This window comes from Vicugna pacos, unplaced genomic scaffold, assembly GCF_048564905.1.
Source record: "Vicugna pacos unplaced genomic scaffold, VicPac4 scaffold_114, whole genome shotgun sequence".
In the NCBI taxonomy this organism is placed as follows: Eukaryota; Metazoa; Chordata; class Mammalia; order Artiodactyla; family Camelidae; genus Vicugna; species Vicugna pacos.
The window spans coordinates 1,054,653-1,081,377 of NW_027328794.1; the positions used below are offsets into that span (position 1 = coordinate 1,054,653).

The window sequence follows — 26,725 nt, forward strand, 5'->3', positions numbered from 1 at the left end:
TTTAACTTTACGTAGTGTAGTATCAAAACCCTGTATGTAAATCCAAAAATGTCCATTTTATTGATCTCATTCAAAATAACCATATAAAAATATTTATCCTTTTGGGATAAGCCACTTATCTGTGTTTTTGACATTTTTACAATCCTTTTTCCAGTTATTCAACCTAATTAACATTAATTATACTAAGTTTTTATTAGCATCTCTAGAAACATTTATCAGAAAGGAAAAACAAAAATGTAGCTTTTCAAACCAGTTATATTTTTATATCTGAGTTCTTAGGTTAACCATTAGATATATTTTTCTGCATTTAAACTTTATTTTAATAGGTACCAATAAAACAGCCGTTTATAATGAGATCTCTTTAAACTTTCACCAATTAAAAAGTTTTTCCAAATTAAAAAATCCATCATATGGCCATCAATTTATATATATATAAATAAATATATATATATATATATATATATATATAGTGATTTTAAACCAATAAGATGAAGAGGCCCTTCCACATGAGAGTCAGGGTGTTGCCTAAATAAAATTCAAAGGTTTACTCTCCAAAAGCTTAAAGCCTTCGTGGTCCAGGCTGATGCAACAAAGTTTAAGATGGCAAAATATCTGAAAATTGGTACAATCAAAGAATTGCTTAGAATCCCAATTTATTTGCGTGGCCACCGTATGTACACAATACTTGAACTTTTGTATGGCAGAGTCCAAGGTTTCCTTTAAAAACTAAACTAAACATATATATACTTACATGCACACACTTAAAACATCCAGAGAAAGATAAAACGTTTACATTTCAAGGACACAGGAAGAGAAATCCAAGTTCCCACTAAAGGGGATTTTGTTTTTATAAGTTCAGAATGCCAAAAAATGTTTTTATCAGGCCTGGTTATTTCCAGAGTGAGTTTTTTTTTTTTCTTATTCCCGATTAATGTTGTAAGTTTTGTATGTACATAAATCTGGCTGGGGTTTTACTTGGAGACTGGCAATCTGTCATTTCTTTTTCTTTTCTTTTCTGTTCTTTATTTTTTTTTTTGAAAGTTCTATTCCCCATTGTAAGGTCGGGTTCTCAGAATAAATTTGCTAGTAAGATTTCCCACAGGGACAACTCTGTGGCATGAAGTCTTTGTGTCTACCACTCCTGGAAGATTCCCTGTCACCTGAGAATGCTGTTACCAGCCAGGAGGATGGTCCAAAATTTGGAGTTGAAAGTTTCCTCATAAGAGTTTTACTTTTATCCTGAAAAATTCAATGGAGGTAACCAAATTGAGGAAAACATTAGACCAGCCTCTTACCTAACCACTCAGTCCTGAACCCAGTGTCTTTCAACTTGGACCCACTCGGGATGTCTCCACTGGGTGGGTAATTCACCTCAGTTTCTTTCAACTGGAGGGCCACGTACCTGGATACACCGCCAGATAAAACTTAGGATCATCAACCAATATGTGAGATCTGAGAACCAGGAGAGACTCAGCCAAATTCATCTGGACCCCCCGAGGAGGCGGATGAGCACAAAGGGCCACTGCTGGTACCAAGGCTCTGGTTACTTGGAGAGTTCAGGTGGAGAGAAATCTGCTGTGGTGCTTCATGGTGTCCAAAACTGTTGACTGAAATAAACGTGCAGCCTAAAAGTTAAGAGTTATGTTTCATTTGGCGGGAGGACTCGAGCCAGGATGACCGTCTCTCAGAACTCTCTGAGGGACTGCTCCCAAGAGGTTGAGGCAGAGCTAGGATATATAGGAGCTTTACAACAAAGACCAGGTTGTTGGAACAATAAAAGATTACTTGTTATCTAAAGAAAGCCAGGTATCTCAAGTTCAAGAATTTAGTGATTTTGTATGAATGGGAGGAAGCAAATATTAGGACTCACTGAATTCATTTTTTAGACAAGCACCTAGCTATCTCGGGCCAGTAGCCCGTCCTTTCTTATTCTGAGTCTGCTCAGAGGGCACCATTGTGAGTTGCTGCAGTGGCTGGGCTGCAGGCCTGTCCTCGCCGGGGAGTGGCGGAAGCCTTTAATGACTTGGTATCAGTATTCTTTGTTTACTGACATGGTTGCAGTATTCTCATTCACATTGTAGTATTTTCGTTCACAGACCGAATATGGATCATCTGCAAACTTGGAAAGCAACCGAGATGGAATTACTGCAGATACCTTCTGCTTTAATAAGCCGTGTGCAAACATAAACACGGAGGAAGCATACACTTGGATTTGGAGGTGTAGGAAAGGGATCCTGCACATTGCAGGAGAACGCAATGCAGAATTCCTTAAGTCCAACTTTCTTCACTGTAGTGGTTTCTGAGAACAGTTTATGGTAATTAAACAACATTGACAAACGGTGGCACACATTGCTTTTAAGGGATGGCCGGCTGCAAACTTTTATATTGGACAGGTGGAATTCATAGGCAAGTGGTCAGGTGGATGGGAGAGAGATGGAGCCAAGGCCTGGGCCCAGATTCCGGTTTAAATTGCCATTTCTTCACCATAGGGCCTTGGAATAGAATGCATACTCTCAACCTGTTGGTGAATCTGTGAAATGGGCATGATAATATTCATTTCTTCCTGGGATTGTTGTAAGATCTAAAGAGTATTATAGCACACATGAAGCATTTAACACCCTGGCACTTAGCAGTGTTCACTGTGTGGGGCCGCCCCGCTTAGCGTGCGTCAGAGCCGTAAAGGCAGCATTTGTCTGTTGAGGATGCACTTGTAGCCCCTTGGCTAGGTTGTGAATTTGTTGATTTCCTTTAATACTTGTAACTCTGTGTGACATGGGCAGTTATTTTCATGGACAGATGAGGAATCTCAGGGTAAAGAAGACTGTGTAATTTGCCCAAGGTCAGACCATAATTTTGGGTGCAGGGGCCTCAGTTCAGCATGGGCCCCTGGGCCTTCTGCTCTCTCCGTTCAGCACCAGAGCCAGATATGGAGTTGGCTGTTTCCCTGCCCAGAATATCCGGCAGGACCCAAGACACACCTGGCCCTGTGCTGCTTGAGCAAAAACTCCGGAGGAGAGGGAGTTACAAAAGGGATAAACATAAAAACAGATGACAGCAAACTGTGATCAGCTCTGAGAAGGAAAGGAACACGTCTCGCCGTGCAGAGCTGGGAGCTTTCCCGTCTGGGCTGCTCTGGGGGTGTTCATCTCAGCTAAACAAGTTCTGCTGTTGCAGCAAGGCAGGAAGGCAGGGCGCATGTGGGCAGGTAGACAGGGCCTCATTGATCGTACTCATTCCCCATTAAGCGGCAGCTTTCACGGGCACTTACCTAGTAAACATTGGCCATAATCTTCACGCAATTTGCTTGGTAGTTTTATTGACCCCAGCTTTGAGATGAGGTCATTGAAGCTGGGGAGTTTGTTGCATGCCCGTGATTACCTTGCAAATACCCCCACTGGTCTTTCAACCTAGACTGGTGTGGCTGTCATGCCCCATCCCTGTGAATGGCATCGTGTAGCTTCTCCCAAGTGGCCCAAGTGACTGACATTGATATGCTTAATTCGTAGGAAATGGTATGTGGCAATAAGAGAAAAAGATAGTAAGAAATTGTTTGGAAAACAAGAAAAAAACCTATTCTTCCCCAGCTGGGGGAGCGTAACCTGTATCACCCACCCTAATCACTGCCTGTCACCTCCTCCCTGAGGATTCTGTGTTCAGAAGCCACTCTGAGCCTTGGGAGAACATTTTTCCTCATGACACTTTTGACTAGGACCCGCGACATCTCTGTTCCTGGTTAACACTCTCTTCAAAGCCGTTTAAATGTTTTGCAGGTTCCTCCACTCTGATGTAAGAATACCCTGTATAACTTCTTGATGCAGCTCCTTAATGAAGATCTTGTGATGGATACCTAGCCAAAACTGGGATGTATGCATATAGTGACTGCAACTTCAGCACATTGTGAGTTCATAATCAGAGTGGTGGGTGACTCAGGAAAGGCTTTTTTAAGGTAACAAGGGGAAAGTGAAAGGACGCTTGCTGTGTGAGAAAGAAACATCTCAGTCACAGCCAGCAAGACACCTGTGTTCATGATGGGGTGTGGCGAGTGCAGAGTTCTCACAAAGAAAGAAGTGATGTGATGGGAGGGAGGACAGTTGGGTAATTTATTGGGGAGGAAAAAAGTGGGCTGAACATTTCCTGGTTGAACAAGAGGATTGTGACATGACGTGCTTGTATTTTGGAGAGAAGGGTTTTGTGGGGACAGGCCTAGGAGTACGCTGTATGGCTGGGGAGTCAGCACAACAGAGAAACACAGAGAACCGGGCAGACCCCAAGGCCCAAGCTGGGGGAGAGGCTGCCCGCAAATTGGAACCCTGGAAGCTGGTTCTGTCCCTTAGCTGGGGCCTCAGACGTCACTTCACAGCCCAGTCCTGTTGATACAAGGATAAAAAACGTTGGGCATGAGAAGGGCTGTGTCCCAGGCTTTCGTTGAGCCCCTGGGATGTGCCCCACCAGATTTTGTTCTTTGACTTCATGCAGTAAAGAATTCAAGAGCAAGCCAGTGTTGAGTAAAGGTATATATATTCAGACAGATACATTGAAATGCAAGAGAAACGTCACGAGGTGTGGGGGTTTCATGCACAGATTAGAAGTAGGTACACACCCCACAGACAGAAGGTCTGTCTTCTCCAAAGAGGGACAGAGAGTGGTGACCGCGAGGTGGCGCTGTGTTGCTTGTTTTCTTGGGCTTGGTGGTTTCATATGCTAATAAGTAGAAGGACCAGCCTTAGGGCAAGGGGCTAGGATTCCCAGGGAGTTGGCCATTTCCCACCCTTTGACCTTTTGTGGCTATCATTGGGACTGCCATGGTGCCTGGGGCATGTTATTCACCAGGTTACTATTACAATGGATGTTTACTGAATCTCAAGATCTGCTAGAAGTTAAATCTCTTCATCCTGAGCCTCAAGGCCTATTGGGGGTTGAATCCTTCACCATTTTGATGTCAATTGCTGCGGCCTTCCTTGAATGGCTGTGCTCTTCCCCCTTCCATCCTGTATCACTGTGATGACACAAAGACAGCAAAGGCCGGGCCCTAACCGTGCTCCTGCATTTAACGGCAGGAGGTGTGGTGTGGGCTTATGATGACTCTGAGTGGTGAGAAGGATGTTTCAGATTTTCCCACGTGAGACATGGCGACTTACCAGCAGCCTCCCCAGATTTATCTCACGGGCATTATCGCTTGTGTTGTTATGGAAACAAAAGGCCAGCCAAGAAATAAGAATCACACAGAGGGTTGGAGTACTGAGATTTATTACGCTGGCGGGCTCAGAGGGGTTTCTTTTCCAAAGCTCTGAGCACCTCCAAGACGTGCACATGAGGTTTTATAGGGTTAATTACAAGTATGGGGCTAATACCCAATAAGGCTCAAACAACAAAAAGCAAGGAATCAGTACACTGAAGCTTATCAATTTGGAACAGATCACGTTACTGACAACTGTTGACCTTGGATTTTCGGGTTAGCTTATTAGCCCAGTAAACTGACACTAAACTTCAGATTTACCAGGTAGCCCAGCAAAACTTAGATCAGGAAACCGACACTTATCACACTTTGATTTGTGACTTAGCTTGTTAGGCCAGCTGTGGTTTTCCTTCAGTGTCACTTATCTTTTGAATTTTTCTTTTTTTCTTTTTTTTAATATTTAATCCAAATTTAATATCAGGGTTCTTTGGGAAAGAAATTTCTCTTTTTCTTTTCTTTGGTGATCTTTTAGGGGGGCAGTTAATTAGATGTATTTACCTGTTAGTGGAAGCCCTGGGGCTTCAACCCAGGACCCCGTGCACGCTAAGCACACGCTCTACCACCCGCCCCATCATCTTTTCTTTTTGGTTTCGCTGCCAAGAATCCTACAGCTGAATTTCTAGTCAGCCTTAACACTTGCCCTGACTTCATGGAATCCATTTTTATGAGTTTACTTCCCCCTGGTTTCATTTAAGTATTGAATCTCCATTTTCTCTTCACTCTCCGTTTTGCCTTTTGTTGTTATGGTTGTTAAGCTGTGTTTAACAGAATTGTTTAAATTCTCTTTTAGCAAGAGGCTGAATGTAAATAAATATGTAAGCAAACAGCACAATTAAATGCTTTTATACATTCTGAGCTGTTTAGTAGTAACTTAAAAACCGAATTGAATATTAAAGTGATAGCATTTTAAAAATATTTTTTAATTTTTCATAAAAATATAGCTGATTTAAAATATGATATTAGTTTCAGGTGTACAATAGATGCTCCATTTATAGTTACTGTAAAACATTGTCTGTATTCCCTGTGTTGTAAGATACATCCCTCTAGCGTGTTTACATTACATGTTGCAGTTTGTATAAGAAAGTTGGGTAACGCAGAGTCTGGAACGTGGCTGTGTATGACTCAGGTTCACGCTCACCCTGCCTGTCAGAGCTCAGGCCTTCACTCCTTTCTGCAGGGGAGCGAGTGGAGGCAGCTCTCATCAGCGCTGTCACCACCCTCTGAGTGGCAGTGACAGCAGTGACTGTGTGTGGACGTGCAAATTGTTTTTCCAAGAGCTTTATATGCGTTTCTGCATTTAATAATTAAAGCCCTCCTGTGAGGAAGCGTTTTAAGTTTTTAATGCATAATACATTTTATTTTGATATTGATAGATTTCAAACCTCTGGAAAATTTACAGGAGTAGTACAATAAACGCTTAGATACAGTTCACTTTAAAGGGCACTATTTGGCTTTCTGTGTCTGGCTTATTTTAGCATAAAGTTTCAAGGTTCATCCATAATTGTAGCCTGAATCAGTACTTTATTCTTTTTGCTTGATAATATCCTTTTCCTTTGTTTTCGTTTTTGGTCTATTTAAAAATATTTTCATTGAAGTCTTGTTAGTTTATAATTTTGTGTTAGTTCCTTGTGTACAGCACAACACTTCAGCTAAATAGGAACCTACCTGTATTCATTTTCATCCTCTTTTTAAACATAAGTTACTATAAGATATTAAATATATTCTCCTGTGCTATACAGTATAAACTTGCTGTTTATTCTTTACATACTCAGTATCTGCAAATCTTGAACTCCCAGTTTATTCCTTCCCACACCCTCTCCCCACTGGTAACCATAGTTTGGTTTCTATGTCTCTGTGTCTGTTTCTGTTCTGTAGATAAGTTTATTTTTTTGTTTCTTTCTATTTTTTTTTTTTTAGAGTCCACATGTGAGCAATCTCATATGGTATTTTCCTTTCTCTTTCTGGCTTACTTCACTTAGAATGACATTCTCCAGGTCCATTGATGTTGCTGCCAATGTCATTATTTTATTATTATTTTATGGCTGAATAGTAGTCTATTGGACAAATATGCTACAACCTCTTTATCCAGTCATCTCTCAGTGGACATTTCGGTTGCTTCCATGTCTTGATATTGTAAATAGTGCTGCTGTGTACATTGGGGTGTAGGTGTCTTTTTCAATTAGGGTTCCTTCTGGATATATGCCCAGGAGTGGGATTGCTGGGTCATCTGGGAGGTCAATTTTATGTCTTTAGAGGAACATCTATACACTTTTCCACAATGGCTCCACCAAACTGTATCCCCACCACAGTGCAGGTGTGTTCCCAATTCTCCGCAGACTTTCCAGTATTTATTGTCAGTGAACTTCTGAATGATGGCTATTCTGACTGGTGAGAGGTGATACTTGATTGCAGTTTTGATTTGCATTTCTCTGATAATGATAATGAATATTTTTTTATGTGGCTACTGGCCATTTGTACGTCTTCATTGGAGAAATGTTTCTTTAGGACTTCTGCCAATTTTTGAATTGAATTGTTTGTTTTTCTTTCTTATTAAGTGTAAAAGCTGTTTACATATTCTGGGAATTAAGCCCCTAGCAGTTTCATTTATTGTAAATATTTTCTCCCATTCCATAGGTTGGTTGTCTTTTTGTTTTGCTTACTGTTTCCATAGCTGTGCAAAAGCTTGTAAGTTTAATTAGATCCCTCTTGTATATTTTTGGTTGTTTTTCTATTGCTTGAGTAGACTGCTCTAGGAAAACATTGCTGAGATGTATGTCAGATGTTTTGCCTATGGTTGCTTCTAAGAGGTTTATAGTGTCTTGTCTACATGTTTAAGTCTTTAACACATTTTGTATTCATTTTTGTATATTCTGTGAGGGAGTAGTCTAACTTCAATGATTTACATGCAGCTGTTAAGTTTTCCCTACACCATTTGCTGAAGAGGCTGTCTTTACTCCATTGTATGTTCTCACCTCCTTTGTCAAAGTTTCAATGACCAAAAGTTTGTGGGCCTATTCTTGGTAATTTTGTTTATCCGTTCATTGATGGATGGATATTGTTAGTAACTTTTGGCTACTCTGAATGATACTGCTATGAATATTGATGTGAAATTTTTTATGAGAATATGTTTTCATTCTGTTGGCTGTACATTTGCCCCGCCATATCTGTAGTTTCCACTACATGAATCCAGATGGTTGATTGTAAAGGGACTCGAACATCCTTGGATTATGGTATCCAGGGTGTGGGGTTCCTGAAACCAACCCCCCAAGGATATTGAGAGATGACTCTATATGTAGGAGTGGAATTGCTGAGACATATAACTCTAAGCTTTTGAGGAAATACCAGACTTCTCCAAAGAAGCTGCAACATTGTTCCTTTCCCCTGGCCGCATATGAGGTTTCTCTGCCTCCTGAACGACATTTGTTATTGTCCATGTTTTGGTTATAACCATCCTAGTGGGTGTAAAATGAGATCTCATTTTGTTTTTGACTTCCCTAGTGATGCTGAGCATCTTTTCATATGATTATTGGCCATTTGTATATCTATTTAAATTCGTGGTAAATTTAAAAATTGGGTGTATTTTTTTGTATTGTTCAGTTGTAAGCATTCGTTATATATCCTGGATACTACTCTCTTATTAGATACATGCTTTGCAAAATTTTTCTTCTATTCTGCACATTGTCCTTTAACTATATTTTTTTAAACATTAAAACAATTTCTTTACAAGGCAGGTAGTTTGATGTAAAGATTTATTTTATTTTTTTGCAAAGCACGCACTCTCTGACTTGAGATACCCTTTTCCCCTGTCATTTCACTTTCTTGATGATGTCCTTTGTAAGAAAAAGGTTTTAGTTTTGATGAAGTCCAGTTTATCTGCTTTTTCCTTCTATCACTTGTGCTCTTGGTTTTGTATCTAGGAAACCAAAGCCTATCCTAGGCCCACAAAGATTTATACTGTGTCTTCTTTTAGAAAGTTTATAGGTTTAATTTTTACATTTCTGTCTGTGATCTATTTTCAATTAATTTTATTTGTTATATAAAATATGGGTGTTCAGATTCCAGATTGATTCTTTTGCCTGCAGATACCCAGCTGTCCCTGAACCATTAGTTGAATAGACTATTCTTTCAATGGAGTGTTTTTGGCCCCCTAGTGGAAAAGTGTCTGTAAATGTAAGTTTTTCCCCGTGGGTTTTTATTGTGTCTCTTAGACTTATTTATCCAAACTTACGCCAGTATCATACTGACTTAGTACTATAGCATTTTAGTACACTTTAAAGTGAGTCCTCCAACTTTACTCTTCTTTTTCAAGGTTGTTTTTGCTGTCCTGGGCCCCTTGCACGTCCATGTGAATTTTGGGATCAGTTTTTCAATTTTGCATAGAAGTCAGCTGGAATTTTGATAGGGATTCCACTGAATATATAGTTCACTTTGAGGATTCTTAACATTTTTAATAATATTGTCAATCATTCCATGAAAATGGGATGTCTTCCATATATGTAGATCTTTTAAAATTTATTCTGGTGATACTTCAAAAAGTTCAATGTACAAATCTTGTAAATTTTTGTTAAATGTATCTCTCACTTTATTTTTAATGCTGTTGTAAATGGAAAGGCTGAATTTCTTATGGGTGGGACTATGTATCAATCTTCTTATTTGTAGAATTCCTTCACAACAAATACCCTTGGTATATATTTGCTACATAAATCTATCCACAACTATTCCCCGCCCCGTGTTATAAGAAACCAAGACCCAAGGTAAGCTACTTGAAAACACCTATGTGGAAGTGAGAAATGAGACCCTTGGGTGGGTCTTTGTGCAGATGATACTGAGAGCTTATTCTGAATGGCTTCTTCTTAATTACTTTTAAACAACCCTTTCAGTGTATTTAGTCAGATACATTAAGATTATGCCCTTTTGATGTGCGGAGTAGCTAAGACTATAATTTTCAAATAAATTCTAGTGAGAGTGTTGTACTTGAAACCTAATTTGCATCAATCTTTGAAGATTTATGTTTCAGGAGCTTTGACTAAAGAACAACTGTCTTTATTCTATAATGAGAACTAAATGCTCAAGCAACATGTAAGAGTTTGAGCAAACTGCCCCCGCCCCGTAGTGCTGGGTGGCTGCAGCTGTAACTGGAGTCAGCACTTACCTCTCCCAGTATGCTTGTGCTGATCTGCTCAAAGTGGTTCGTCCAACAGTTTGTCAGTAGTCTGTTGGACAAAGTCATAAAACATTGATTGAAGGTTGCTAGAATGCAATATATTCTTATTAATATTAAGTAAGCACATATTGAATGCTTACTGTATGATGGAATTGTCCCTCAGCCTCACATGAATATTATTTCTCTTGAAACCTCACATATTTCCTTGTTATTCTCACTTTACAGATAAGGAGACTGAGAATTAGGTCTTCTCTCTTTGGGGGGAGCTCATTATTAATGATGGGCAGTTGTAAGGAAAAAGATATTGATTCATCATGAGAAAACATTTTTGTGAGAGTCAGCAATGAAGAAGATGAACACTGAAGAAGGTGATCATTGTTCGAGTGAGACAAGCCCTGGGTTGTGCGGAGTCAGCATCCCTGTCCTAGACACGGCACGTGTAGAGCTGCGTGGTGGGTGAGGCGGCGCGGCCGTGCAGGGAAAGCGGATGCTGGGGCCTTAGGCTGTGCTCAGGCCTGGTTGGGCTTTCTCCTAAGGGGAGTGAACCATCATTGACAGATTTTAAGTAGGAGAGTGGGGTGCTCTCATAGTTCATATTTGTCTTCTAGAATGTTTGGAAACATTTAGAAGGCTTGGCAGGAGATGATGTGATGAGTCAGAGTAGGGTGGCTGCGAGGTGTAGCAGTGTCCAATTTTCAAGTGGTTTTCAGGCCCAGGCTTGTGGCTTAGTAGCCGTGTCAGTTTGAATGACGCACGCAAGGAAGTGAAACAATTTATCTAATCAATTGAAGCAGTGATGTACCCAATTCCCAGGACTATTGTGGAGATCCAGTGAGATACACTGTGCAGTGTGCAGCGTGGTCTCCAGCAGAGGGTCAGTGCTGAGTGAGTGCCAGTGAGTATCTGGTAGGTCAGTTGAGGGTAGTGGGACTCGGTGTCTGAGGATATCTGGTCCCTGAAGGAGGGGTCCATTCACATCTGTGAGTGATGGGCCTGAGTTGGGAGACGCAGGGAGACCTTACCCTCCGACCAGGGGCCCTGGTAAGGACGGCTATGGGAGGAACACCGTGAAGTCAGCTCTTTGCATGTGGAGTTGGAGCTGCCTTTGAGACAACTAACTGCAGTGTCACGAGCTTAAAGAGGAGATCTGGGCCCAGGTTGTGCATTTTCCTAAAATCTCAACTCCTAAGGACGCCGAAGTATTGATCACTGAACGTGAAGTCATACTTTAAAGGACAAACGAATAGTAGTATTATCTCTGTCATCAAAGCTCACGTCTATTTATTCATCACTCACTTTGCTAATTGGGTACTTACAGAGCTCACTTCACCGTCCTCCCGTGGGCTCAGGCTCCACAGAAAAGAGCTGGTGAGACTCCCTCTTTTCTAGAATAAGACACATTTAGCTTGTAGACTTCTGTACCTCGCCAGACTTAGGAAATTAGTTTGTTGGTTTAATTGTATTTTCTGTTGGCCATGTCCTGACAGGAGAGAAATTTTACCTCATGGTCATGTTTCAATTAGCTGTTACTGAGAATTGCTGATCTGATACATAGTGTATGTATTACATTAACTTTGTAGAGTAGTTATCATTTTTCTGTCTTTGCCCTTTAATTTTGTTTGCCCCTTCAGTGTTCTATTCTTTTTGGGGCCTTATTTTTTTTTAATTAAAAAATGTCTGTTAGCAGTTAAGAAAAAAAAAGCACAGAAAAAATGCACATGAGAACTAAATTTAGAAAATGTCTAGTGTGTTTTCTGTCTCGGCAATGGAGGGTACTAGAAACTCCTGAAAACCTTCATTACACAAGTTCCTTAAAATGCTGATTGAGAAATAAAACCTTCCTTCCTCATCTTTCAAGCTGCACAACTCATTGTCAAGAAAGTGAGGGAAAATTCTCAGAAGCCAAGACAAACGAGAAAGCAGGGTTTCTGAGAGATACGTGAGCGTTAGAAGCCGTGGTGTGCTGGTTGGCTCCTGAACTGATTTTCAGTTGCCTTGACAGGAGGGAGGGATGTGAGCCCCAGACCTCTCACACTAGGAGTTGGATGGGTGATCATATAATGGGCCAAGCCCATCCTGAGAATCTTGCTTTACTAAAGGGTGAAATAGGAAAAAAAAATTCCTCAAAACAAGAAAGTAAGAAAAGTCAATTTTGTTGGAAGAGGGGAAAAATAACAAATCCAAAGTAAGGATATAGTTTAAAGCTGTTCTGGCATGAGAGTGACCACAAACTCCTGGCAGAAAAGCACAGCTACTCCTTGATTGATAAGTTGTATTTTGAATGAATCAGTGAACAGCTATTCCGAAAAAGGCCTCCAGAGTCTTGTGGATCAAGATACTGGACAGCAAACACCTCTCTTCCAAGGTCTCATTCAAATAACCAGAAAGGTTTTAAAGGAAACTAACAATAATCTGAGTTGTATTTATTGACATTACTATATGCTAAGAATTCAGAGGTGACTATGGAGTTGTCTCCTATTTTATGGACCTTATTTTCTCTTTGGGGAGAAAAATGACATAGTTGGGTATCTTGGTGGAGGGAGGTGTTAGTCTGTTGCAATTAGCCAGGAGAAGAGATTAAGAAAACAGTGAAAGATCGGTGAACTTTTTAGCTGAGGACAGTCTTGTTCACTTGGCTTTTAATTGCAGGCTCAATGAGCTGTCACTGGAGGGAATAGATCTTACGGAGGATGGACTTAGCTCAGGCCTCTTTTGAATGGACAAGTGAACCTGGAAAAAGACAGTCAAATCTGTGCAGACATTAAAGTTCACTTGAACGTGCTGCATCCCTGAGCCAAAGATAGGACAAATATGCAGCAATTCTTGAGGACAGAAGAGTGGTTTTTAAGGTTCTCCAAGAATGAATCCCATGGAACCGAGATGGCCAGTTGTCAAACTGAGACTTTGTTCTTTGGACGGTGTACCCAGCAAGGGTATTGGCCTTTTATATGTTTCCATTTGTCTTTAATACATGTCTGTTGATGAGGACATGGGCACAAATGTTTGACACCTTGTTGAGGCGATTTTGGATACCTGCCTAGAAGCACGGGCACAGTTGCGGCTGCTTCATACATCTTGCAGCCCATCCCTTTCCCCGGCTCCGTGATCACGGCAGAGTGGTTCCTTGTTGACCTGTCCGTTTCCTCTGTGACATCATAACCCATGAAAAGACCGGAGCATATTAACTTGGCTTTGTTAAAGTCAAAGAAACACATCAAATATGGAGTCAGATTTGTTCTTTCCTATTTCAGTAGTACCATGGAGATGGCAGTTTGGGCAGCTTTTTGTAGTGTCCTGGAGGCTTTCTCTCTCAGCTTCTGGGTGCCTCTATTGAAAACCCTTCATTGCTGTCTGGCCTGCTGGTAATGCACACTGCCTGTTTTGCCCTGAAGATGTGTTCTGTTTATAAACTCATCTCTACTCCTTGGAAAACAACTCAAGAAAAACTCAGTTGGTTTTCCACCAGCCATGGGCAGGGGTGAGGTAAACCGTGTTATTATTTCATAAAATAATAGTAATAATAGTAATAGTCATAGTAGTAGTACTTGTAGTAATAGTAATAATAATAATAATAATAATAATAATAATAATAATAATAATAATAATAATATTAATAGAAGTCTTAAAACAGGACAGAGCACATTGGAGAGAGTCAAAAAATGCTTTCTGGCTTAAATCAAAAGTGATGACTAATGATTCCATGGCTGCTGTATTTGCTAAGCTAATTACTCCTTTGCTCCATTACACATTTCTTTTATCTGAAAAAGAAATACAAGGAAATGGTTTAAAAAAAACTCAGAGAACAAAAATACACAAGTGAAAGAAGTTTTCCCTCATCCTCTGTTCTTTCAGCCCTCTCTGGAGATGCCTCTGTTTACTATCCTTTGGGTGCTTTTCCAGATATGCTTTGCACATTCCCACCTATGTATGTAAATTCCTTTAAAATTTTAGTTATTTTTAACTTAAAGGGGTTTAAATCCTCAAGTGGCATCTGGCCGGGTAATATAACAGAACAAATCTGACTCCATATTAGATTTGTTCCTTTGAATTTAACCCTATGCTCTGTCACCTAGGCTTCATCTTGCTTGTAAAACAATGTTGCCTAGAGCCTGAAATAAACAGGAGACCCTATTCTGAAGGCTCTGACCTTTAAGGATATTTAACACTTTTTCATTCATTAAAAGATAGCAAATTGCAGAATAGAAAATAACGTTTCTTTTGTTGGAGGTTTACAGGGATCTGACCCACGCAGATAGCTGCAAGAAGAAAGGATTCTAACAAGAAGGAATTCCTACACTAAGAAGTTTGCACTAACCAAGCACATAGGAAAGGAGCCTGAATTGTGACTTGGGGAGATGGTTTTCCAGGACATTAGTTTGCCATCTAGGTCTACAGAAACTTGCTATTCCATGCCCCAACATCTGGTCTCCCAACTTATTGGCCTGTCCTGCACTGAGGAGAATTAATTTCGACTTGGTAACACTCCTATCTACCTAGAAAGCTGGGCACTGGAGCTGAGTGTTATGGAAACAGGCCAGCCAAGACAAAAGCACCAATCGGAGTGTTGGAGTACTCAGAATTATTATGCCGGTGGGCTCAGAGGGGCTTCGGCTCCGAAGTTTTGAGTACCTCCAAGACGTGCACATGAGGTTTTAAAGGCTTAGTTACAAGTAAGGGGGCATTAGCCAATAAGGCTCAAAGAACAAAAAGCAAGGAATAAGTACACTGGAGCTTATCAATTTGTAACAGATCACATTACTGACACTTGTTGAGCTTGGAATTACGAGTTAGGTTGTTAGGCCAATAAACTGACACTAAACTTCAGATTTACGAGATAGCCCAGCATAATTTAGATCAGTAAACTGACACTTATCACACTTAGATTTGTGACTTAGCTTGTTAGCCCAGCTGGACTTTTCCTTCACATGAGGACAGCTCTCCCACACCCAGGGAACTACTGTGAGCCCTTGATGTTTCCACTAGGGTGGGGTATGGTTTACCCAGGAGGGATGGGGACTATGCACCAACACTCAGGCAGTCTGCTCTGTCTGGGGCTCTGATCTTGTACCATCCCGCTCCCCGCCAGCCCAACACCTGGGACAGTGGAGCTAAGGCAGAGATCCTGCCTGCCTGTTTCCCAGCGTGTAAAAGGGGAATATGTGCTCTTCCCAAGGTAGTTCTGAGCGACAACACCTGCGGGTGCTTGGTTCTCAGAGCAACAGAAAACCCAGCTCCGCGTGGGGGCAACGGGTGTGATCTCCCTAGGGTTTCTGCAGAAGCATCGGACGGAGGGTTGGATCACGGTGGTAAAATTGAGCTGCGGGGCTTGAAGGGTAACAGAAGGGTACAGAGGCAGGTCTGCCGCCTAGGGGTGCCCCAGAGGTAAAGCTTTTTTTCTCCAACTCCTCTAAGACCCTCCCTTCTCCAGATCCCTTCCTTCTCTCTGCTCATCCTGTCCATCTGTATCCCTCCAATTTTCCCGTCCTCTCCACCCGCTCCCATCTTCTCCCTCCCTCGCTGTCCCACCTTCTCTCACAGAACCCAGAGAGGAGCGCTGGCCCTCCTGCGCATGCGCAGTCAGTGCCAAGTGGTCCGCTGGTTGGGAGCTCCATATCCGAGCCGGGGATCGGGCCCAAAGGCTTCTCAACTACGTCGCCCGGTAGGCCTTTGGTTCCTGCCTGGGGTCGGGGCCTCTGACTGTGGAAGTGCAAGGTGGGGGGCTCCTGGGAAAGGGGTCAGGCGGCTGCGGGAGGGCGGTCCGCCTGTCACAGACCCCAAGGGCGCTAGTCAGCCCGTGTTCAGATGAATTGCTCAGGCCAGACCCCTCTGCCAGCGCCACCTGCCCCGGCGTCCCGGCCACAGTGTCCAGGGCCTGGTGTGCACCTGCCATCTCTCACCCAGCCGGGATCCCCTCAGTCCGCGGCTGGCGTCCCCTTCCCCTCTCCCTCCCGCTAGTCCTCTCCTCCCGGGCTTCCTCTTCTCGTCCGGCGGCCCGTCCCCGCCCCTGGGCGGGCTGTGTCCCGGGCGGGCGGGGTCTGCGGACCCGGACGGGGGCGGGCGCCTGGGACTGTGGCTGGGGCTGTCCTCCGAGCGAGGCTGCAGCCCGCGTCCCCCTCCCCGCTTTCCCTGCCCCGCGACCCCGGGGCTGCCCTGCTCTCCCTTTCCCGCTCCCTGAGGACCAGCTCTGTGGCGTGGGCGCTGCTACCTGGGCTGAAAGCCTCCGGCTCTAACGCCCAGCTTCTCCTGGTGGAGTCGGGAAAAGGGAGCGTCACTGCTAAGCGAGGTTCTGTCTCCCCCCTCCATGTTTCTGCCTCAGGTAAGTACCTTGAACACTTTCAGGTGTTATGATGGCGGTGCTTGTTGATGTCACGTGTTTTTATAGTGAGAGGGATTGCAGTGGTGAAGGCAGGGCTTGGTTCTGTTAAAAATGTGCTGAAGGCATGAGGCTGTGACATCCTCCTTCCTTCCCTCTCCCAGGGTGAAAGGAGTGATCCTCGATTTTCAAAAGATAGTTACAGTCCCTAACTAGCCCAGCCCAGCTATTGTGCGTTAACAGGAACAGCACCACCAGAGGCCTTGGAGACCCAGGCATATTGCAGTCCTAAAGTGCTCCTGGCATAGTTTGGCTTGTTTAGGTTTTTTGTTTTTCTTAAATTGTGAGACAGACTAGTGTATAAACTGAAAAATAATTGTCAAGAAATAATTTTCATAGGACAGTTTTATTGTGATATAGTTCACAAACCATGAATTCCATCCATTTAAATGGTACAATTCAGCAGCTTTTTGCATATTCACAGTGGTGCATCCATTATTATTCCAGAACGTTTTCATCACTTCAGAAAGAGCAGTGGAAATGAATGACCTATCCACCCCTCCCAAGTGGTGGTTCTAAAGAAATTTCTTGGCTATTCCTGACCATAAATTAACTTGTTATATTCCAAGAAAAATCTGGTAGGAATTCTAACCAGAATTGAAATGAATCTGTCTATCAAAACAGGAAGAATTTATAACTTTATGGCATAAACTTCTTCTACCCATGAATATATCTGGGACCCTATCTTTTCATCTGACCAGAGCCTGGCCCATGTGAAGTTCTCACTACTTTTTGGGCTTGTGAATGATGAGATTCTATACATCGTTAGTTGCAACTGTAGCCTTTCACAGAAGAGAAAAGTAACCTCAGTGAAGCAAGTGACTCTCTGATGGTCAGAAAGAGTGACAGCCAGTGCTGGAGTGATCCAGTGGACTTGGTGTTTGCAGCTAGATTTCTCGACCACCTACAGTTAAGGGGATTAGAGAGTTCTTTTATTTTTTCTTAATGGCGTTGCATTTATTTTTACTTATTTTTTAAAATTATTATTTTATAAGTGTAGTCAATTTACAATGTTATTTTCAAGTGTGCAGCAGAGATTCAGTTATAAACATATGCATATGTATATATATATGTTTTAGATTGTTTTTAGTATAAATCACTACAAGAAATTGAATATAGTTCCCTGTGTTATATAGCAGGTCCTTGTCATTTATTTTATATTTACTAATTTGTATCTGTTAATCCCCCCTTTCCTGCCTGCTAAACACAGTTTGCATTCTATGTCCATGTGTCCATTACTAGGAGCACCGTTTTTCCTAGTAATATATGCTCTTTTGCTGCTTTCAGTTTCAGTAATTCCATCTTATCTGTGGGCGCTTTTCTTCTGGTGGCCTTAATGTGGTTTGCACACGTGGTAATAGAGATCTGTATTTGGGAGAACCCCAGGCCTCGTGTAGTCCCTGGTACAGAGTGCCCACTGAATTGATGCTTGAACTGGGAAAAAAGCACAGTAAATGTTGGAATTTCCACTATGGTTGAGAATTCTATAACCTCTTTTGACAAACTTAATATTGGCTGCACCCATTCTGGGTAATTTGGTGGAAATTCATGTTATGGTGGTGAAGAGACGGGGCCTTGTATGCTTCTTCTCTTTCTGTTTTCTAACACTCATTCTCCTGGGCCTTCCAGATCCTCCCCTAGAAGTGCCAGGTCTGGCTTGGTGCTGTACTGAGGCAATATTTGTTAATAAGGCCCTTTCCTCATCTCTTCTGAGCCTCCGGTTTTTTCTCTGCACAATGAGGGCTTAGACTAGATAACTACTTTTCAGTTTCTTTTAAAGCCATGTTTCCTTTGAGAAACAGAAAATGCAAATCTCTCCTCTCAAACCAACCCTTTAGATTTTGAAAAGTCCTCCAAGGAGTGACATAGCTCTTTGTGGAAAATGAATGTGATTGTGATTCCAGGTGACACAGAAAAGACTCTTCAGAGATTGATTGCAGGGAGAGGGCAGGAAAGGGGCAGTATGTCACACTTTCTAGTGTGAGCACTGGAGCAGGGGCTTGGATTTAAATACGGTGTCTGACGTGGCCTCTCTCTAATCTTGTAGAATGTGATAAACTTCTCTACCTCAGTTTCTTGATGTGTCAAGTTGGGGTGATAATATTTTAAGGCTTTTGTGAAACATTATGCACATAAGCCATTTGTGTATGGGTAGAAACAAGACCTGCTAGGGATTCAGGGATTTGTTTAAAAAAAAAAATCTTGTCCATAGCACTCTGTCTGTGTGTATTTAGTAGTTCCTGAAGGGTGAGGGTGAGTCTAAAGTCCATCGTGGGACAGGTGGCCCATGATTCTCTGTGCCCCTGAATGCCCCCTCCTCCCCAGTCCTCTTCCTCAGTCCAGGATGAAGTTCCCTAGTAGATTTACTCAGAGGTCTTGTGAAAATGGCTATTCATTTTATTGTTTCACCAAGAAGGGCTGCCATCATGACCTCAGCCCTCCCCGGCCGCCACACCAACCCTGATCCCACCCCGGTCCATGTCCACTGGCCCCGCCAACGGCGCTGCCGTACGTTTACCGTCTGTGAGACGCCGCCCCAGAAAGGATGTCGGCCGCCGACTGACGCGGCCAGAACTAGTGGCCCGGCCAAGCAAGCCGCCATCCCCAGCAGCAAACACCGCCATGGCCCCGGGCAGCTGCACACTTCCGGAGCCCTCTGCCTGCCCCAGAAGCGCACGCCAGCCCGCGAGGAGCGCGGCGTCTTTATCCATGGCAACGCCGCGGGGCCCTCCCCTAGCGCTTGCGTCTGCGTCCTCCCGAGGCTAGACGTGCAAGGGCAGAACTTTCGGAGCCAATGGGAGCAAGGGCGCGGCCAGGACGGGGGTGGGGGGAGGCTTATGGGGCAGCTGGGCGGGGCCGGGGCGGGCGGGGCTGCGCGGAGGTCCTCAGCTGCAGGTGGCACCGGCCGGAGGCTGGGGCAATGCTGCCAACAGTGGGCGCGGCGGCGGGGCAGCGGGGCGGGGGCACCCTCACCTGTCTGTGTGCGGGGCTCAGCCTGGGCTCCGCGGCCTCCGCTTGCACCGGAAGTGGACCCAGGCTACCTGTGGGCAAGATAGAGGACTGAGCCCAGGCAGGCACGTCTGGCCAGGTAGGGCACCTGAAGTGCAGATCCGCCAGGCCGGCTGCCGGCCTTGAATACGCGCTGCTAGGCAGTTTCCAAGAAGACGGGATCTGTCCCAAGAGGGGAGGTAGGGCAGGGTGCCAGATGCCTGGTTGGGTGCGGTCTTACAGGAGAGCCACGTTGAGAGGGTGCAGAGCAGCCCCTGTGTTGGCGGGGCTAGGAATTTGGGGTATAGGGTGGGGATGATGTGTGCCATTCCCTGTGGTCTCCCAAAGAACTCGCACCCCCAAGCAAAGGACCCTGCTCCCTCCACCCTTCACTGCATCCCCTGCCTTCCCCAGCACCACCGCCCCTGCCCCCGGAGTGTCCCATGACCTCTCCCCACACCAGGCACCGTCCCTGTTACAGGTACTTATCTCCTGGTGGTTCCAGCCCAAGGGTGGGGGCTGTATCTAACCAGTTAGGATGCCTGGAGCCTTTGTATGAAGCCTCAGACTATAATGCAGGCGTGCACAGAGGCCCCTCAAACAGGATTCCCTGCATTCCCTCCCCACCACGCACCCACAGCGCAGCTGCCACACCAGGCCAAGCCTGCAGGAGGACCGCTGTTCCCTCTCCTCCTGTCCCTGATCAAGAGTGCACCGCCCACACTGCTGGGTATTTAGTGGGCCTTAGAAGAGCAGCTGGTATTTTCATGGACAAATATTTGCTCTTTTGGGAAGAGTTGAGTGCAAAGGGATGTAGGGTATGCCTTTTCTGTTGTCCTGGAACTGGTGACTAGGATGCAAACTTAAGTCAAAGCAGTTTTTAGAGAGAGCCGCAATATATCTTACCCAAAGATCACTGTTCCCCTACAAAGGCAACACCACCTGGCGGGTGGGGTCCTGGTCCCTCTTTCTGGAGGTTGGGCTTTGCACCCTCCAGCTGGGACAGAGCCCGAAACAGCTCTGAACACGCTCCAACAGGCTTTCCCAGCACAAACTGCCTTTATTTTGAATCTGGCTGAAGGAAGCAGCTGAGAAATCTGGGTAAATCTTCCTGGGTGTAACCATGCCTTTTGTGCTGAATGAAAGAGCGGCTCTCCACATGCTAACAGCTTAGAACTGAATGTGTGTCGAAGCCTTCATGCATGTAGCATGTTGGGAACAGCGTTTCATGGTGAGGGGAACTCTATAACTTACATGTGTATGGGGAAGCCCTCACTCCAACAGGGTTTTCCTGCACAAACTGCCTTTATTTCGAAATTGGCTCTTGCTGAGAAATCTTGGTAAGTGTTCTTAAGTGTAGCCATGCCCATTATGCAGGATGAAAGAGCGGCTCTACACTTTTTCACATCTCAGAAATGAATGTGTGTTGAAGCCGTCATTCATGTAGCGTGTTGGGAACACAGAATTTAGTGGTGAGAACTATGTAAATTACATGTCTATGATGAAGCACTCTCTCGAGCCGGGTATTCCAGTGCATACTGCCTTTATTTCGAAACTGGCTTCTCAGAAGCCTGTGGTCTCCACTGCAGGTCTGTCTCCAAACCCAGGGCCAGCATGGTAACTCTGCTCCCCCTGTCTATTCTGGAAGTTCTAGGTGTCCTCCATGGCCCTTCCACCATTATGTTTTTGGAAAACCCCGCAGATGGAATGGGCCTGAGAACAGGAGAGCTGGATGCCAGAAGCCACTGCCCAGTGTGAGGCTCCTGGGAGGGGCATCTCCTCTCCGTGGGCTCTGATCTAACCTCCCCTCTCCCCCACCCCCACCCCTCTCCTCCTGCATTTCCTGATTGATCCCTGGATAATGGTCCATACCAGGAATGACCTGGGAGAGGTTTTATGAGTCTTTAAGTGGAAAAAAAAAAAGAAATCTTTAGACAAGTTACTGAAAGTAACTTCCAGCTTTACCGGGAAAGACCTCATTCCAATGTTTAAGGCTAGTTGACAGGGTGTCAAATTGCTTAACCACTCACATCTGAGCAAGTGCTACCTCTCTCTCCAGCTCCCCGCAGCATCCACCTGTGGCAACTTGGCCAAAAGAAGGCAAGAAAGCTCTTTCCCCTCGCCAGCACCAGCGTGGCTTTGGAGTCAGTGGAGGCTGAGAGAAAGAGCCCCGCCCTGAGGTTTGAGGGGCCTCCAGCCACAGCCAGAGGAGCGGGGGTTTTCAGAGTGGCCCAGCAGGGAAACCAGGCAAGGCCACCTGGCCCAAGTCTTCCCTGCCCAGAGAGCCCCATGAACTGCTTTGGGCCACACTCCCCGTTTGGGCCCCCTGCAAAAAGATACCACGGGAGCCACACCTGAGAAGGCAGAAGGACAGCCCTTTAGCCTGGGGTCCCAGCAGGTGTGTCCTGTGAGACCTGTGGCCACATAAGTTCCTTGTCTCTCCAGGTCACTGAAGGGACTGTGCTGGGCATCTTGGTGGTCAGGGACATGGGAACACCTCTAAACTCTGAAGAAGGACAGAGAGACTCTTCCTGGAAGCAAGGATTCCAGGGAGACACCTTGCCCAGAACTGGGGGACTGTGTCCTGAGTAGACCCCTGGGAGGCAATGTGGGGCTGTGGGGTCCTCTTCTGAGAAGGGAGCAGGTGAGTTTTCCGGGGGTGGGGTCCTGCTTTGTCCAGACATGTCCTTGTGTAAGACTCATTTACAAACACCTCCAAGTCCACCTAGGGGTGGCCCCAGAGGTGGGGGTAGAGGAGGAGAGTGAAGGGTGCAGACTTAGGGCCCCCTGAGCCACCCAGGGAGCCAAGGGTCAGTGGGAACATCTTGGGAGTCTAGTGCAGGGGTGGAGGACGAGCACTAAGAACATGCCAAGTCATGCAATAAAGTGACCCGTGACCACGAGACACAGGTGGCCGTACACCAAAAGAGGCAGATAGAAATTTAGACCCAGGATCTGAGAACCTTGAGAGGGGCTGGAGGGTCCCAGGAACCCTCAGGAACAGCTCTTCTAGGGGCACAGACATCCCAATACACACATTTCTCATGGAAGCTTTTTGGGGTGCAGAGTGAGTTACCAGGATCCTGAACTTAGTATGGAATCACGGTACCTGGCAATAAATTGCTGTCATTTGTCCCTGGACACGCACAGGGGAGCTGACTGCTGTGGGGGTCACTGCAGGACTAGAATCTTCTGGTGTCTGCTCTGTGACCACAGAAACCCAGGGGGATTTCTCAACAGGAGAACCTGGAGACCATGCCTGCAAGGACCACCCTCATGGGATGGCCAAGGAGCTCGTGGTACCCAGGTCACCAAGTGACGAAGTTGTGAGGTTGCCTGGGGAATCGTGGGGGCATGTAGATTTCTGAGGTCAGCACGTGGGCCCAGCACTGCTGGATGGTCTGCACAAAGAGGGGCCTGCCCTCCTGATGATGGCTCTTAACACCTGCAGGGAAACTGCTCCCAGGGCTCCTGGAGGTCCATATTGAGAGTGTCCTGCCAGCCTTGTGGGGTCACCTTCCCCTGATGCAGAAGCAGACCTCTCTCCCTTGAGGCCCAGGGGACACCTGGCTCAGGTGCCACCTGTGTGCCCTGGACACGCAGAGCCCCAGAGCTCTGGCACAGCCTGGGGTGTGGTGGTGTCCGGGCAAGAAAGGCCCTGGGAAGGGGGTCATTCAAGGGCAGAGGCCACTCTGCAGGGATGCTGGACCTGGCAGCAATGCACTGCTTCAGTACTCCCTTGGGTTGGGTCTCCAACCTGTGGGGTGGAAGGGCCACTCCTTCCTGTGTTGCAGTCGGGGGAACTAGATCCATCGTCAAGGTCAGCCCTGAAAATGGAGGCTGCGCTACCTTCATTCCTGGAAAGAAAATCAGTCCCCTCCAGTCCAGGTGATTCAGAAAGTCATTCAGCAATGTTCGGGGCCCCCACTTTAGGCTTTGAATTAGAGCTGAGCGGCTTAGGAGGCCAGATCCCTGACCGTGGCTCCAGGAGCAGGTTTTCTGCTGGGGGACAGGATCCTCACAAACACCTGTGTCTTTGTGGGACACTCCCCTCTGACAAGCTGGGAGGCAGGGTGCAGTTGTGGGAAATCGTGTTTACATGAGCAGAGGGCCACCATGTGGTGGGGGCACAGGAGACTGTGAGAATGAGTCCCACAGCCTTTCTGGAATCAAAAAACTGGCAAATGTGAAAAAGTGCATAATTTGTTTTATTGAACAGGCTGCTTATGTACGTTTGGAGGACCAGGTTCAATGACTCAGCATCCCTCCAGGACAATAGCCTCAAGAGAAGAACAGACAGAGCAGGAGGAGATCTGGGGTTTCTCCCAGGAATGAGGTGGAACAGGGATTTCTGCAGATTTGCAAGGAGTCCCCGACCACTGAGCATGGGGTTACAGCCCCACGAGACCCCTGTCATGTTTGGCTCGGGCTCTGGTTCTGGCCTGCTCATGTATTCTTCCAGCAGAGTTCCAGAAACTCAGAGGGTGGACTTAGAGGGGCTGCGTTTGGAACCTAGTGAGGAGTTGGAGGGTCCTTTATATTGAGTCCCTTCATCCTAATCACCGTAGCTGAAGCCCAACACCCCCCAGGCCCCCATGGTTGCCGTGGAGGGAGAACAAGCCTGGCAGGCGACCTAGGGGTCCCACTACTGTGTCCTTCCCTTGTCTTCGTTCCCTTTCACCCCGGAAGGTGTGATTGTCTCGTGTCATGGTGGCCTCCACAATGTCCCTCCCAGTAATCTCTCTTCTCCATCAGGTGGGGTTCCCAACCCCGCTCAGCCTTCTCTGCATGGATGCTGAAGGACCAGGCCCACCTGAAGTTCTGAGCTCGAGCAGTAAGGTGGAAACAAAGAAACCAATGGAAAAAAGAAGCAAGTGATTGTGGCAAAGCTCCCCACCACAGAGAAGCTGCCCTGAGTGGAAGGGAGAGTGTGGGCATGCCCGTTTGTTTCCTATCTCCCAGTGCTCTTAGCTTTCTTATTGCCTACCTGCATGGTTACAACAAAATGATCTGCAAAACTGAAAATATTTACTCTCTTGCTTTTACAGAAAAGGCTGGCCAGCCTCTGGTCCGGTACCAGGCAAGAGATTGGAGTTCCTTTCCAGTTTGGAAACATCTTGGCAGGCCCAGGTTTGCAAAGGTCTTTAAGAGTAGTTACGGAGTTTTGCTTTTAAACTTTTTTACGGCTGTATATACTTGTGAGATGTGGTTGTGATGTATAATTCTGAGCCGGGATTTTCTCAAACTGTTTCTCACTTCTTATACCAGACATTCCTAAATTCCAAGTGGAACTGCATATTAAGGAAGCCATGGAATTTAGCAAAAGGATACAGATCTCATTTCCTTTTAAGCATCGGTGTACCTCCATCATGGCAGTATTTGTTATGTGTTATTGATAGGGGAACTAAGTAGTAAACAGATTAATAGAAAATAGGGGATTTTAGGTACACAGGTTCATCTTTTCAACATTGTTTGTAATATTTGCAGTTTAAGATGACCATTCCTGAGAAACAGGCAGCCTCTTAGAATGAAATAGCATTTCCTCTGAACCATAATTAATTTTTATTTTGTAGACAGCAGGAAGGGTAATAACACGTCACACATTTGGGGACGTCAAAGAGAAAATGTAACTTTCTGGGAGCGCACTCCCCCGCCTCCCCCTGCCCTTTTTACTGTCCCATTCTCCCTGGAAGGCTCTTTCTTATCTTCTGCTCATGGCTCCAGTAACTCTTTCTTCCTCCTTGTTCCTCAGCTGGTAAGGTTAGTTTTCTACTTTGAACAAGCAAACAAGCCAACAGAAGAGAAATTTCACAAGCAACTCCCAGCACATCCGCTCGCCTTCTGATGTCTGTGACCTCACTCTCGGTGCCCCACCGCTTATTAAAAGTGGCATCGAAAGCCAGTTCCTCCAAAAGTCCCCGAGGCCCCATCCCTCCCATCTTCTCTGGGTTGTCACTCCCAAAACCATCCTCTCTTTCACTGCCTCATCTATTTTGTTCTCCTGCTAGTTGGCACCATCAGTATATAAACGTCCATCCTCTTAAACCAACAGCACTCCTTGACCCTAATTCACCCCCACCAATTGCCACCCTGTGTCTTTGCAGCAAATCTTTAAGGAGTTGTTTAAACTCACTGTCTGCATCTTCTCTTGAGCCATCCCCTTTTACACCCATTCTGGCTTTTCGCCTGATCCCTCGCTCTATGGAAACTGCCCTGTCAAGGCCATCAGTGACCCCATGTTGCTAAATATAGTGGTCAATTTTGACTCCTCATCATGCTTGGCCCCTCGGCAGCATTTGACCCAGCTCTTCCATCCCTCCTACCCCGTGTTCCTGCTTCACTCAACCCCCAGCCCATCTCTCTGTCTGTTTCTGCTTTTGGCCTGCTGGCTGGTCCTTTGCCAATGTCTCCTGTTTTTTCCAAACATATACTGTGGGTGTTCCCCAGGGTGGGTTCCTGGGCCTCTCCTCTCTCTCTCTGCTATTCCTTTGGTGGAAGCAACCCAGCCTTGGAAATTGGCATGCCATCACATCAATTTCTCGATTTCTCCAAAATTCCCTGATTTCCCCTTTCCATCTGAGCCTTTATCCCTGAGACTCACATCACATTCTTTTCCTTTCATTCATCTTGCTTTCACATTCATACATATGTTCTACTATGAAATTACTTTTCCAAATTTTGAATCAGTACATATATATCATGTAAAATGCTCAAATATGTATTATTTCCACTAAGATGCTAATTCTACCTTAGAACATTTCTGCACTTCTGTATTTATGTGAATAAAGCGAATAGTATTTCTACAAGCCTCATAGTTAAACACTGTTAGTTTGGGGCTATTATGTAACATGAAATAATGGTACATCAACATAGTCGTTTTTCATTTATTTTTATGTAACACCGAGATGAGGTTTTTGCCCTGAAGACTGGTTTTATTGAAATTTTACCTACGTTACGGACAGTC

The 26,725-nt window shown here is 45.2% G+C and overlaps 1 protein-coding gene across 1 annotated transcript in view; it reads left to right on the plus strand.

Annotated features, from left to right (window-relative positions):
• Window positions 1–26,725, plus strand: part of LOC140694962 (uncharacterized) — a 79,975-nt gene that overhangs the window by 44,951 nt on the left and 8,299 nt on the right. The window contains exons 6-10 of the mRNA XM_072957964.1: window positions 21,821–22,008; window positions 22,207–22,405; window positions 23,981–24,097; window positions 24,517–24,691; window positions 24,810–24,891. Coding sequence (XP_072814065.1) covers window positions 21,821–22,008; window positions 22,207–22,353 — 335 coding nt within the window. The 3' untranslated portion in view covers window positions 22,354–22,405; window positions 23,981–24,097; window positions 24,517–24,691; window positions 24,810–24,891. The remainder of the gene's footprint in view (window positions 1–21,820; window positions 22,009–22,206; window positions 22,406–23,980; window positions 24,098–24,516; window positions 24,692–24,809; window positions 24,892–26,725) is intronic.